This window comes from Ochotona curzoniae, unplaced genomic scaffold, assembly GCF_017591425.1.
Source record: "Ochotona curzoniae isolate NIBS_2020 unplaced genomic scaffold, NIBS_Ocur_1.0 scaffold_4506, whole genome shotgun sequence".
NCBI lineage: Eukaryota > Metazoa > Chordata > Mammalia > Lagomorpha > Ochotonidae > Ochotona > Ochotona curzoniae.
In genome coordinates, this window is record NW_024467119.1 from 40,701,345 (window position 1) to 40,715,737 (window position 14,393).

A 14,393-nucleotide genomic window follows, 5' to 3' on the forward strand; every position below is an offset into this window, starting at 1 on the left:
AGGCACACTGCTCAGGGCAGAGTGATGTCCCCGCTCGGTTGTTTCCTCTCCTTTATTTGAAGTCTTAATGCCATCCATCTAGGACCCCTTCCCTCTGACTTCTTTTAATCTTAGTTGCCTACTAAAGATCCCACCTTCAAGTAGCACATTTGGGTTGAATTTCTACCCTTTCACACCTCACACTGAGGGTTACATTGTAATGTGTATTTTCAGTGACCACATTGAATCCACACCAGGGAATAAGCGGATTCAAAGGCAAACCCTTGCACCAACTCTGCAGCAGTATAGAGGAGAGGCCCTAAAGTGTCCAACAGAGCTGCCCTGTTGATTAGAAAAGAGTCTGTCCTTTGTTCGTGAGGGGAATTTTCTCTCAAAATCCTACAGCAAAACAGACCAAGCTATGATCAGCTTCTCAACTCTTGTAGCAAAAGATGGATTCCATTGGGAGAAATTCCTGTTACAACCCTGCCTAAGTGGATATCTACAGTATAAGAAGGCTGATTTCAACAAGTGTAGGTTCTTACTCAAATTTATAGCAAAAAGACTTTAGAACTATAGCAAGATTCCAACAGTTTAACTGAATTTCTGGCAAATTCTGACTTAACAGGATTCAGGAGGGGGAAAATACGGTCACTGACCTTTTCTGTCGATGTGATCTTTACGTTGGAACTTTCTCAAGAATAGGATTTAATTTACTGTAGGAGGCTGGGCCACCAACTAGAAAGGAAAGGGTGTCCACACTCTCTTTGTTTAATCTATCTTTTCTTCTATGCTATTTTATTTTTATGGCAGTTTTCATTTTAAAGGTAAACCAACCAGGGCAAGTGTTTGACCTGCCAGATAAGACACTTTTTGGGGCAACCTCATCAAATATCAGAGTACCTGGATTTGAGTCCCAACCATGCTCTTGATTGCAGCTTCCTGATAAAATGCACCCCAGGAGTTAATAACTGGTGGCTGAAGTACTTGGGTCCCTGATACCCATTTGGGAGAAGTGGATCAAGTTCCCACCTCCAGATTGGAGCTTAACCCTAGCCATTTGAATTAGCAAATAAAAGCACTCATTTATATACTCTCTCTCTCTTTTTCTTCCTCTTACCCCCCGATATAAATAAATAACTTTTTAAAAATAAATTACCTTAAATGAAAAAAAAGTCTGATATTCTTACAAAGCAACAGCTGAACAAGTATAGCATCTAAGGATTTTCACTTTACAAATAGTTTGTTGAACTAAAGAAACCTAAGAAACTTGAGAAAATGTAGCTTAATTATTAGATCTCACAACAAAGGAAGATACTGAAGATTTCAAATACCCTGAGAGCTCATGGTTGCAGCCCAGGCCTGCAGGCTTGAGTGTCCATGGCCAGCCTTCAGCATAAGGTTCCTAGACAGCACCTGCTCCTTCTGAGTCACGTGATACAGTGTAAGGGTGCACTACTCTGCCCAGCTCTCCTTACCTTGATTTCCATCAACCACCAGTTTCCTCACTTAGTAACCAAAGCTTGTGGTAAGGGTACAGAGGAAAATGGAGTCCCTAATTCTTGATTAGTAGTAGAAAGAGAATACTTTGAGTACCAGCCCAGAATTCTGCTAATATGTGCTCTGCCAACTTTTTCAAGGCATACTTGTGATTTATTTTAAATGACTTTCTTTCCAAAGAGTGTCTTTCTACCACATAAACCAACCAACATTAAAGTTTTTGTGTAATTCCATCCTGTCATTTGTCCATAACACACTTTAAAAACATAGAAATGTATGTATGGTTATGTATAATTTGGGTTGTGTTTTTTATTAGTCTATCACAGACGTTTTCCCATGTTACTTTACATAGACGTGCTAACTTTTGAAATATACTTCTTATGTAGATCTGCAAATATATTGGACCAGCGAAGGTTATTGTTCAGTTGGTTACAAATGGAAAAAATATCCACCTGCATGCCCACAGCCTGGTAGGAAAACACTGTGAAGATGGGATTTGCACAGTAACTGCTGGACCCAAGGACATGGTGGTCAGGTAAGTGAGGGGTATAACATGGTGGAAGGTAGGAACAGGGAGGCACAGGGGCATGAAAGCAACAGGCTCTTTTCATAAGAGAGCTTTTTGAGAAACTCTGAGAGAGCTTCATGAAAACAAAAACTTGTGCTGTCACTTCATCTCCATGGAGGAGGGTGACTGCATGTCTAGATTTGCCTGAGACAGCCCAGCTGGCATCTGTGGTCCTGGCCTAATTATTTAGAACACCTCATCTATTTACAGGTGTCCCAGTTTGAATGATAAATTAAATGGTCACTTGACATAGGAATCATTTGTGCTTGTTTCAACAATACTTTTTCCTTCCTGGAAATAAGTATAAGGACAAATTAGAAGAAATCTAACTATAGCAGAAATCAACTCTTCTTGGATAATTTTATGTTCTCAATGGTTCCCTTAACAGATGTATAGTATGAACGTTTGGAGCATGCAGTAGGTAAATAAATATTGTTTCAGCTCGGAAAGTGTGTGCATGAAAGAAGCTAAGGAACAAATCTTTGTTTTGACATTCATTACACTTAAAATAAATGTTAATAGAATGTGGTGCTGATTAAAGGATTGGTCAGGTAAAATAAATTTTTATGAAGTTTTCTAGAAATGATTCCAGGTTAAAAGAATTAAATTTTTCTTTTGAAAAATTTGTTTTTAAAAAAAAACAAAGAGGGAGAAAGAGAATGCGCTTCTGTCTGCTTCCGCAGTAGGGGCTGGGCCAGGCTGATACGGGAGCTGGGGACTCCTTCAACTCGTAGGAGTGGGAGGAGCACAGTTATGCAGCCATCACTTCCACCTCCCTGAATCCGTGTTAGCAGGAAACAAGAGAGGAGCCAGAGTCGATTGAACGCAGCATCTCTCTTGTAAACATAGGCAATGTAACCAACAGGTTAAACAGCCAGCCACATTTATTTTCTTAATAAAACCTATTTATTATACTGAATAATACATACTGTTTTTTCCTTTTACCCAAACACAAAAATAGCATACAATATAGTAATTACCATGATATAAACTGCTGCATGAAATCAGCAATCCCAATAATATTGGTTGCCTTACTTTAAGACACTTTTTTAAAACAAAAAGAAGTAACAATTTTAATTTAATTTTTTGAGACTTTTTTTAGAGTTTTCTAATGTTGCTTTGAATCATTTATGTTCAAAATCCCAATTAATCTAGGAACTCAAAAGAAAGAACTCATTAAAAATCAATGGTAATTAAGCTGATGTAGCATTTTGGCCTTTGAGTTCTGCTCACGTTTCAAGTTGGCTGTTAGAGGGGAGGTTGGGCTTTCATGTCCCTATGTTTTTCTTTGTTTGACTGTAAGAAATATTCAAGTGTGAAAAACCTAGAGAGCTTTCTTTTAAGTCACCAAAATCTGATTCTTTTTGATGTTAGAAAAAACACTCTAGATTGAAGGAAGAAGCTTAAAATGATTTGAAAAAGTTCAGGTGTGCTTTATGAACTTGTTTCCACATCCTCTTGAAAGGCTGGACTGTTTCCTGTTGTGTGTCACAGTTGGTTCATCATCTGTTTTTGGAATACACTTCCAGTTCCTGGCAGACTTGTGAGAGCTTTAAAATGCAGGGTATTGTCATCGTTTCAGATAACTGAACACTTAGTGCTTCTGCAGATTTATTCGAGTAGGTTCTAGTCATTTGAAAATGTGTATTCTCTTTGGTTTTGCTTAATCTGTATGATGATCCTATCATTAACACGAAATTAAAGATATTTATTGTTATGAAATTCCTGGTGTGTCTGTAATTTGGTGTTTCTGTGGTTTGGTTTTTATTAGTCTTGTGATTTTAGAAGCAACTACTGGGTATTTAATTTGAGACATAGGTTAGAAGAAAATTCCCTGTCTCCAGAGAAAGTGAGAAATTATTCTCTTTAAGGCATTTATAGAGTCAGCAGCAGGAGTGAAGGGTCTTCCCTCCACTGCCCAAATGGCTGCAGTGGCTGACCCAGGACCTCTTTCAGGTTTTTTTATGTGAGTTTGGGGGACCAAACATTTGGAATATCCTCTTCTGCTTTACCAGAGAGCTGAAGCAAGGAGCTGGCTCAGAAGTAGAACAGTCAGGACTCAAACCAATGCCCTTAAGGAATGCTGGCACTGTGGATAGCAGCTGAACCGATTATACTATTGGGCTCACCCAAGAAAATATTCTCTTGAAATGCCTTGAAGTGAGAAGTCTAGCAGTTGAGAGGACACATTAATTTATTCCTCCATTTGTGCAACAGTTTGAGCATTTAGACCCTATTGTTGGTCATTATAGTTATTGATTGGTTGTAGTACCATATGATTGTCTAACCCTAGACAATGTCACTGAGAAATTTAATTAGGAGAAAATGCCACTTAATTAGGAGAAAACTATAGCCCACTCAGTAGTCTTTCTTGTTGGAGGATGCTATGAAACTTTGGTACTCCCTTTCTAATTTAGTTTTAGCTAAGTTTTTTTTCTTATACTCTTTTCCAAAATATGTTATTTTCTTCTAGGATCTTTTCTCTCCCCTCTTCCTTTCCTCAAGTTTTCAGTTTTTTGTTTTGTTCTGTTTTGTTTTGTTTTGATTTTCTTTTTAAGAAACAATATTGTGCTGTCTGGAAACCAGAATTTGGTTCCAATTTTATTGCTGTTAATGGGAGGACTAGGGGCAAGTTGCATGGGGTACAGAATCTATCTTCAAGCTCTTTTATCTCCAAGATTCTAGACTCAATTATCATGAGCTAATATTATGAGATAACATGAGCTAACTTGCCACATATGCATCTATGGTATGACATCAGTTATTATTTAGTTCTAACTTGTAGGCAAGAAGATCACATGCAGAAATTCAGGAAGCTAGCCAAAGTTATTCCTCAGACTTGTCAATACTAGAAATGGAACATGATAACCTGCTTTCAATAAGAGAGATTAGACTAAGAGTATAGATTCATAAGCAGGGCACTAGTCCAACATATCCAAAATGATACATAAAAATGACTGTGAAAAGATAAATAGTCTTTAAATTATGAAGACCAAAAGAATTACCTTTCTTTCAGTATTTCTCTTCACTCTTCTCTCTGCATGAATTCTCATTATACTTAGTTTCTGTTTTCAGAACTATTTTATCTGTACTAAGATAATTGTGCCTCAGATAACTAAGTTTTCTTTAAAGTTAGTTATTTTAAAGGCAAAGTTACAGAGAGAGAGAAAGATGGATCTTCCATTCACTGTTTTGTTCCCCCAAATGGCTACCACAGCCAGGACTAAGACAGGGTAAAACCAGGACCTGCAACTCCATGTGGATTTCCCATGTGTGTGTCAGAGGTCCACATACTTGGGCTGTGTTACATTGCTTTCCTGGGCACATTAATAGAGGTCAGGATGGGAAATGGAACAGCCAGGACTCAAATTGGCACTCAGATGGAATGCTGGCATCACAGGCAGTGGCTTAGCCCTCTGTGCCACAGCTCCGGCCTTGATAGCTGAGTCTTCATGATAGCTGTGCTTGTTTTAGTATGGAGTATTTCTCCCTCTAACTTTGCTTTAAGTTTTTGACGATTTCATTATTTTTATTTAAAAGGCAGATTTTACAACAGGATGAAAGAGAGGAGAGGTGTTCTGTCTGCTGATTTACTCCCCAAATGGCACAACAGCCAAAGCAAATCTAATCTGAAGCCAGGATCCTGGAGCTTCTTCCAGATCTCCCATGTGGGTACAGGGGCCCAAGCAATTAGGTCATCTTGCCCTGCTTCACCAAGCACAATTGCAGGAAGTTAGATCAGAAATGGAGCAGTCAGTTCTTAAACCATTGCGCACATGGAGTACCAGCATCACAGGCAGTGGCTTTACTTACAGTGCCACAAGGCTGGTTCCAAGTATATGTTCTAAAAATGCCAGTTAAATCAACTTGTTCAAACTTTACATTTTCTTACTGATTTTCTGTCTACTGGCTCTATAAATTATGGATAGAGGGATGTTGAAATCTCCAGTAATATTTATAGATATGCTTGTTTCTCATTGCAGTTTCTTTATGATGTTACATTATGAAGCTTTTTTTTTATTTAGGTGCATGAGTGTTTAGGATTCTTAAATGTTCTTGATTAATTGAGTCCTTTATCACTAGAAAATGATCTTTTATCCTTGGCAATACTGTTTGATGCAACATCCTTCTTAAGTGAAACTAATATAGCTGATTTACTTTCTTTCATTAATGGTAGCTTAGAACATTCAAATACACACTGCATATGATTGGAACTTTTTATGTTCAGTGTGACCCTCTTTTAATTGAGGTGTTTAAACCACATATATTTAGTGTGGTTGTATATTCATATATAGCATGATGTTCAAGTCTACCAGTCTTGCCATTTTTTTCACTGCTTGTCACATCTGTTCTCCCACCTCTTTTTCTTCCTTCTTTTGCATTATTTGTAATGATCTCATCTTACCTATTTGATTTTACTTTTTTGTATATTCTGTAGTTACTTTGGGGTTTATACTACCCATATTTAATTTAGCATAAAGTCTGCCTTTGAATAATGTTCCTTTTCATGTATAATATATATACTGTGCACTGCTGCCCAGTCATCTCCTCCAAGCCTTTCTGATGTTGTGTCATATATTTACAGTACATCTGCTTTAAATCCCACAATGCATTTTGTTTTTGCTTTAAATATTCAATTACCTTTTTTTAAATATGCCTTAGTGAGGGGCATGCTTTTTTTTAAAGATTTATTTTTATTGGAAAGTTACATGTACAGAGAGGAAGATCTTCCATCCGATGGTTCACTCCCCAAGTGGCCACAACAACCAGAGCTGACCGATCCAAAGCCAGAAACCAGAAGCTTGTTCCAGCTCTCCCACACGGGTGCAGGGTCCCAAAGCTTTGGACCGTCCTCACCTGCTTTCCCAGGCCACAAGCAGGGAGCAGGATGGGAAGTGGAGCTGCTGGGATTAGAACTGGCGCCCATATGGAATTCTGGCACATTCAAGGTGAGGACTTTAGCTGCTAGGCCACCACTCTGGGGCCAAATATTCAATTATCTTTTAATGTAATCTTTTAAAGCCTGAAGAAAATTTGTTTTAGGTTTTCCCACATGTTCACTATTTACAGTGCTCTTTATTCTGTTTCAGAGGTCAGTCTTTCTGTCTGGTATCAACTTCTGTCTAGAGTATTTCCTCTGACTCTTCTTGTATTGTTGATCTAACACTGACATGCTTATAGTCGTGGTATACCTTATGACTATGTATTTCAGCTGTTTCTTAGATGCACTTATGAGACGGGTAGGATTTTAGATTGATAGTGTTTTCTTTCACACCCTTAAGATGTGTGTCTGTCTGCTGGCTTTCCTTTTCCCGGTAGGAAGTCTCCTGTTGTTCTATCTTGGATCTCTGAGTTTATGTTTTCAAGCAAATGTTTTCAAACATTTTTCCTATATATTCCTCTTTTCCTTTTCTTCAGTAATTCCAATTAAACATATTTGGCCATTTGAAATTTTCTCACAGCTCACTGATAGTCTTTTCTCCCCTCATCTTTTCTTTGTATTTCATTTTAGATAGTTTCATTGCCTAATCTTCAAGTTAGCTGATTTTTTTTCTTCATGTGTCTAATGTATTCTTAATCCCATCTAATTGTTGTCAGGAATTGTAGTCATGTCTGTAGGCTTATTTGGATTGTTTCTTGGTGTCTTTCATGCTTCTCTTTAACACAAGTACTTTTTGTGTCTTTTGATGATATGGAACATGCTTATAACTTCCTATATACTTTCCTAAAAATTACATTTTTGGTATAATTTCTGAATCTGTTTCTGGAGATTGAGTTTTATCCTCACTATGAATTTGTGTGTGTGTGTATGTGTGTGTGGTGGGAGAGGGATGACAGTCATTTTTAATTTTGGATTGTTAGTTACTTGATTTATTTTTGTATACCTTTATTTCTTTTTTGAGAGTTGTATTGAATTTAAATTTGGCAACAGACCGGTCCTTTTTAGATTTCTCTTTTGGGATTGATTAGGAAGACAAGAGGACATTCATCCAGGGTCAATCCGACACCATTATTAAGGCAGGATCTTCAGAATAGTATTTTCAGCCTGATGTATCTTGAGGTTGTAGTAGCAGAATTGTTCTGACTGCTTCTGTATGGTGATTCTTTTTCCAGTGTTGGGGGTTTCCTCACACACATACTCAGAACAGTACTCAGCTTTTAAAGATTTGAATAGATCTCTGAGTGTCTCTGTAGTTCTTCTCTGGTGCTCCGCCTGTGGAGATGTGTGACTGTCCAACTCTACATGTTTGCTGGGATTATAGTTTTTTCCAGGTAGCCTCTTCCCAGACATTAGTTAGAATAATTACTGAATTTACTTTTGAATTTCTCTGAAGAACGGCTATTCTGTACTGCCTGTTGTTCAGTATCAGGCTAGTTCTCTGCTTCTTGGCCATCTCCTAGCTCACTATGAGCTTTGTCCAAGAGTCCTCTTCCCTCTCCACCATCCCCACCACACACACACACACACACACACACGAGACTCTTCATTGTTTCACAGGGGTTCCAGGAAAGTTCTGGAAGGAATGAGCAGGTTGACTGTTTCATAGGAAATTTTTTCCCCTGCCAACATATTTTCATATATATATTTTCATATAACAGATAATTGTTTTGTAGAAAACTGGAGCAGGTTTCCAGATACTTAATTTGGTCTTTTTTTATTTTTTTTCCCAATGATCTTTTTTTTAATTATATTGCATTATGGGACACAGTTTTATAGGCACTGGGATTTCCCTCCCCCCTCCCCAAACCCTCCCCATGGTGGATTCCTCCACCTTGTTGCATTACCACAGTTCAGATTCAGTTGAGATTCTTTTATTACAAGCATCTACCAAGCATAAAGTCCAGCATCTTATTGTCCAGATAAGTTCAACGGTTTTTTGGGGAGACCATCTCTGGTCTGAAGGTAGAGCCAGCAGAATATCATCCTGATCAATTAAAAGCCCCAACCTAACATCAGTAACAATTTACAATGTTATGGAATTAATTGACATGGTATTGAGTAACCAATATGTTAAAAGAAAAAAAAAAGAGAAAAAAGAATGCAATTCTGAACCACATCCTGTGACTTCTTCATTGACATTTCAATTGTTAGTTTATGTACAACCGGGTTCTGTACACCTTAAAATGCCTATAGGTTACTATTCAGCTCTCTCATGTCTATTTTAATTTTAGTATTTAGCAGTCTGTAGCGCTGAAGCATGATTTTGCTAAACCTGGCTGTTTTTTGGGTAGTCTAACTCTATAACTCAAACAAGACATGTGTCAACAGTTTAGGTGAACAGTTTTAGGGGAGGTGTCTAGAGAAATCTTCAATACCCCAGTGAGGAGTAACTAATCTTTGTGTCCGACCTAGTGAGGTATAAATGCAACCCCACTGACCATTTCCTGTCTGATTCTAAGCTTTCTTTGTTTTTCTCTGTCTATCGATTCTAGATTTTTTTGTTTGTTTGTTTTGAGGGGTTTCTGGAGCGATCCTGATGGTCATTGCGAGAGAGGGTGGGGACCCAAAGTTGGAACCAGGCAAGGACCAGAGAAAACTCCCCTCCCTAGTCCCGAAGGAAGTTTACTGTTCTTCTGTTTCTGTGGACCGCTCAGGGCTCCTGGTTGTCATTCCGATGACCTTGGATCCTGCAAGGCAGGATTTGGACTTCTTCCATCCCATGTGGTAGATCCAAGCAGGAGTTCTTGGCCTCCGAAGCTACTCCAATTCCCCATGGACCCAGATGCTTAATTAGAAAGCCACTTTTTAATGTTGTTTTAGTTTTTTAAGAGGAGGTTCCATCCCATCACTGTAGCGCCATCATTACCTAAAGGCAGAAGATTGACTTTCGTAGCTTCATTTGTTGACACAGTACAGCTTTTATTCACATAGTGATCAATAAGAATAATGCCTTTCTCACAGGCATCAAAGTAGGTCATCTTCATGAAGAGCATTTTATAAGTGATAAAGTATAGACTGCAACCCAAATATTTGTCATTTTTATTATCTGGGAGATTACCATGTTTTCCTTTACCTGTGGATATCCTATATAGTAGTAATACATAAAAGGCCAAAAGCTGCAAGTATTGTTTCTGAAAAACTACCTATGCCTGCAGGCGCATCAGGATATCATATCGCATAGTTGCTGTGTCATGTTCATGTGTTCGTTTAGTCCGCAGACGTTTGTGACACGCTCAGACTTCAGGAGCTGCCTTAGGCAGTGGCGATCTCTGCCTTCGAAGAAATTGAAGTGGTGTATTTTGCTCTTCGTGAATGTCTCAGCTGCTCATTTATCTGGACCCATGACTCATTGTGTCTTCAGGCTTCTGGGAGAGCACACATTTCATTGTACCATCACAGCCTCAATTTTCTTTACCTAGTTTAGCTTACTTTCTCAGATTATCTTGTTTCATTAAGTCTAGTTGTCCTAACATCTCTGTTACTAACCATATATTTTCTTTCTTTATGAGTAAAAGTAAGAATGAAAGTTCCTACAGGAGCTTGCTTTAACAGATGTGCCTCCAGCTTATTCTTTGAATGCCTCACTTACTGATTTCTTGCTTAGTTCTCGCAAAGTACCTTGGGCTTCAGGCTGTTATCTTTTGGAAACAACAGCAAGGGACACTATAAGTGGTAGATATTGTGCAGCCAATCAGTAGTGGTAGGTGGCCTACAGGCAGCTAATGGTGCTGAGTAGGGTCCATCCAGGAGCTGCCTGGCCTGAGACGTGCACTGGAGAACCCTCATGTGGCCTCTCTCTGCTGCTCCCCCTGCCCTGGGATTCCACATGCCGAACTGTACTCAGGGTGATAGTGAAGTGGTTCCTGAACCAGAGCATGCTTTGAAGAACCTGGGACCCAAATCCCTACAGCTAACATGGCTTGATGGAAGATGTGCTGTACCAGAAGATGCCTCCCAGCTGGAAGTTCCTGTCCTGTGGCTCCTGACCAAAACCAACATGATAATCCAATGGCAGAGTGACTGTTCACTGCTCATTTGCTCATTAGATGTCCCAGAGGAGTTATTTTGGATTCGAAGAATCAGAACATGACCACCTTCATCTAGACCATCCAACTGGTGGGGAAGGAGAAAAGCATTTACTGTGTAAAACAGCAGCTGAAGGAAGTTGGCTGCAAAGCCTGAGTAGTCTCTAGCTTATTTAGAATCCCAGAGCTGTCTAGGAATTTAGTCTGACAGATTCTAAAGCAAAGGACCAAAATTATGAAGGTCTACTTGTATAGCTGAAAAAAGGTGTGTGGGTGTGTGTGTGTGGTGCACACACATACGGGCGTGTATCTGTGTGTGTGCGGGTGTGTCAGTGTGTGCTTCATCAAATGCAGTGCTGTGTCAGTGGAAGCTAGGAGCCAGATACTCTCTCCATATTTCCAATATGAGTGACAGAGGCCCAAATACTTGGCTCATCCTCTGTTGCTTTCTGGGGCACTTTAATGGGGAGCTGGAATGGAAGCAGAGTGGCCAGGACTTGCACCTGCTGTCCCATATAGGAGGGCAACTTTGCAAGCAGTAGCAGCAGCAGCTTAACCTCCTAGATATAACATCAGCCACTGTGAAGAGTTTAGAATATGTCTTGCCTGGTACCTAGCCTGTGACCTAGACCTTCCCCACCACCACTTCACACCATGCAACCTGTTCAGCTCAGTCTGCCCTCGTTGTACTTCATTATCAAAGCCAACTCTCCTCTCTGGGTGGTAGGTTGTGGGTGGGTATCCCATGATGGCATCTAGCAGTGCATTGTCCACATCATGCACAAAATCCTCATCTGAGCTAGACTCTTATTCTCCCACTAGCAGCTGAACAGTGGAGCCCAGAGGTCTGGTGACTTGCCCAAGGTCACTGACAGTGTGCAGGTGCTGTGGTAATAAATATGAGCCTATAAGCTACACAAAGATAGGGCTCTGTTTTGTTCTGCGATGTGACCTGTGTACCTGAAACAGCATGGAGCACATAACAGGCAATGCTTCTATTTAATGCTATTTTTAAAATGGAAAGGAAATCACTCACCTGGTCCTACTCGGGATTTCCCACCTGCACGTCTTTCTGCCGTGAATGCTCTTCACTTACACATCCATGGCTTCCTCTTCACATCTTTCACATTGCTGCTTGCTTGTCATCTTTCCACTGAGGTCCTTCAGGACCTGTCCCTGTTTTAAAGTGTTGGGCCTTTTTCTGTTAATTCTGTTATTCCTTATTCCTACCTTATTTTTCTTAATAACACTTATCTTCTAAATTATATTGTGTAATTTTTAGTTTCTTCTGTTTTTCATGTTATCATATAACAGAAGCACCTAGTATATTGTCTGGCATTAAATAAACATTTGTTGGATGAACAAGTCTCCTTGGCAAAGTGTTTTGTGTCTGTGTGTTTTATTACTGCTGCTCAACAGACTTCTTTGTTTCTTGTATCTTTGTGTGCATGACTGGAGAATTTTATGTATTTTTCACCTCAATTGCCATATGTCCATTTATTAATGTATTTTCTGTACAAGTAACCTTCAAGAGATAAAATATCCTCCACCTTGCTGCAAGTGACAGGATTTCATTCATCCTAAGAGTGAATAGTATTGCTTTGTGTAAATGTCTCATATTTTCTTCATTCACTCTGTGCTGGTCTGGATTGAACTAAAGGACATTATAGGAAAGAAGTCAGACACAGAATGATATCACATGCTCTCGTTTTCTCTTGCATATTTGGGAGCGAATTTTAAAAAGCCTCAGCATGAAGCCAGAATGTTGCCTATTATTGAAGGCTGAGGGGGTGAGATAGAGTTTGGATGTAAAAAAATACATATGGAAATTTTGGTTAGCTTAGGAATTGTGACCAAAAAAAGTACTAATAAAGGCATTAATAATGGGAGCTGGGAATAGATAGCTGAAAATTTTGTATAACTACAAAATGTTTTGTAAATTTTAAGCTATTCTGAAACAAAAATTGAAAAAACTTGAAAACAAAGTAAAAGATTCTCCATTATGAGTGCATATACCCTCAGCCCTGCGTACATGTGGAATTAAGGACAGTTCTAGTGGCAATAATCAATTCCCACCTTAAAGACAGCCCAGGAGTAAATGAGACTCCAGAAAGACTTTAAATCTTTCAGAAACCAAAGCATGACCTGAAGAAAATAAACCCTTTCATCTGTAGCATTCCTCTTTTGTTAAAAAGAAAACATGTTAGTGTATATTTGGAATCTAGTGTTTCTTTTTGTGAGATTCCTATAGAAAATTCTTTCACATGAGCTCAGCTAAGACTTTCTCCTTTGAGGAATATGTATCCCACTCCTTTTGACAAGTTGGAAGTACAGTAACTTCTGAAAACAAAAGATACATTCCAAATACACCACAGAATTGCTTATCAGCAAAATTCTATGAGACCTGTCAACCAGGTGTTTGTTTTTCATTTGCTGAGTATAGTTATGTAATATTTGTATTTATAGCTATATAATATTAGTGTATTTGATTGCATTGTACTCTGAAAACATGTTGAAAATATAATGCAATATTCAGTTTAAGTGTACATTAGCTTTCCAATGTCAGAAAGACCTAAACTGTAATCCATCTAGTTGCCAGGTATTTGGATAAGACTATGGACTGTGCATTTTTAAAATGCACTTTAGTAAAGCCCTCCTCTGTAGTCATGTATGTCTAACTTAGTGTTGTTGCTGTTCCTGCTTACTGGGTTTTTTTTTTTTTTTGCCTCCAGCTTTTCAAACCTAGGTATACTTCATGTGACAAAGAAGAAGGTTTTTGAGACACTGGAAGCAAGAATGACAGAGGCGTGTATCAGGGGCTACAATCCTGGACTTCTGGTGCATCCTGATCTGGCTTACTTGCAGACTGAAGGTGGAGGAGACCGGCAGCTCACGGGTGAGCCTCGTTTGCCCAGCCTTGCTCCTCTGAGAGCAGCTTCTGTGCTGCTGTGGCCCGTGGGTGCATCCACGTGCCTCTGATTCCTCCTCCTGTGGCCTGTGCCTCACCGTCCCCTCATCCTGCTCAGAGAGCTTTAATGACAGTCTGCCATCTCCAGAATCAACTCCATTGCCCACATAGCCTGCGGGTGCAGAGTCCTCCCGGGCGGGCTGAGCCTCAGCTCCAGCCCCATCCTGTACTGTCCTCTCTCTGCTCTCAAAACGCTGATGCATACCCATGGCTCTCTACGTGTCTTCCTCTGCCAGAAGCATCCCTGCTTTCCCTCTTCAGCCTGTCAGTGTAAATGCGCAATGCAGGATCTACTTCCAAGGGCAATTCTGTGGCATCCCACCCAGCTCGCCTCACTACAAAATGCCCTTCTTTCCTTCAGCACTTTAGTTAGCTGTTGCCTGAATCATATATATGCTTTGACTTTCTATT

The 14,393-nt window shown here is 39.5% G+C and overlaps 1 protein-coding gene across 3 annotated transcripts in view; it reads left to right on the forward strand.

Annotated features, from left to right (window-relative positions):
- Window positions 1-14,393, forward strand: part of NFKB1 (nuclear factor kappa B subunit 1) — a 118,361-nt gene that overhangs the window by 64,987 nt on the left and 38,981 nt on the right. For all 3 annotated transcript variants that reach the window (XM_040966564.1, XM_040966565.1, XM_040966566.1), the window contains 2 exons: window positions 1,866-2,014; window positions 13,747-13,910. In XM_040966564.1, the coding sequence (XP_040822498.1) occupies window positions 1,866-2,014; window positions 13,747-13,910 (313 nt within the window). The remainder of the gene's footprint in view (window positions 1-1,865; window positions 2,015-13,746; window positions 13,911-14,393) is intronic.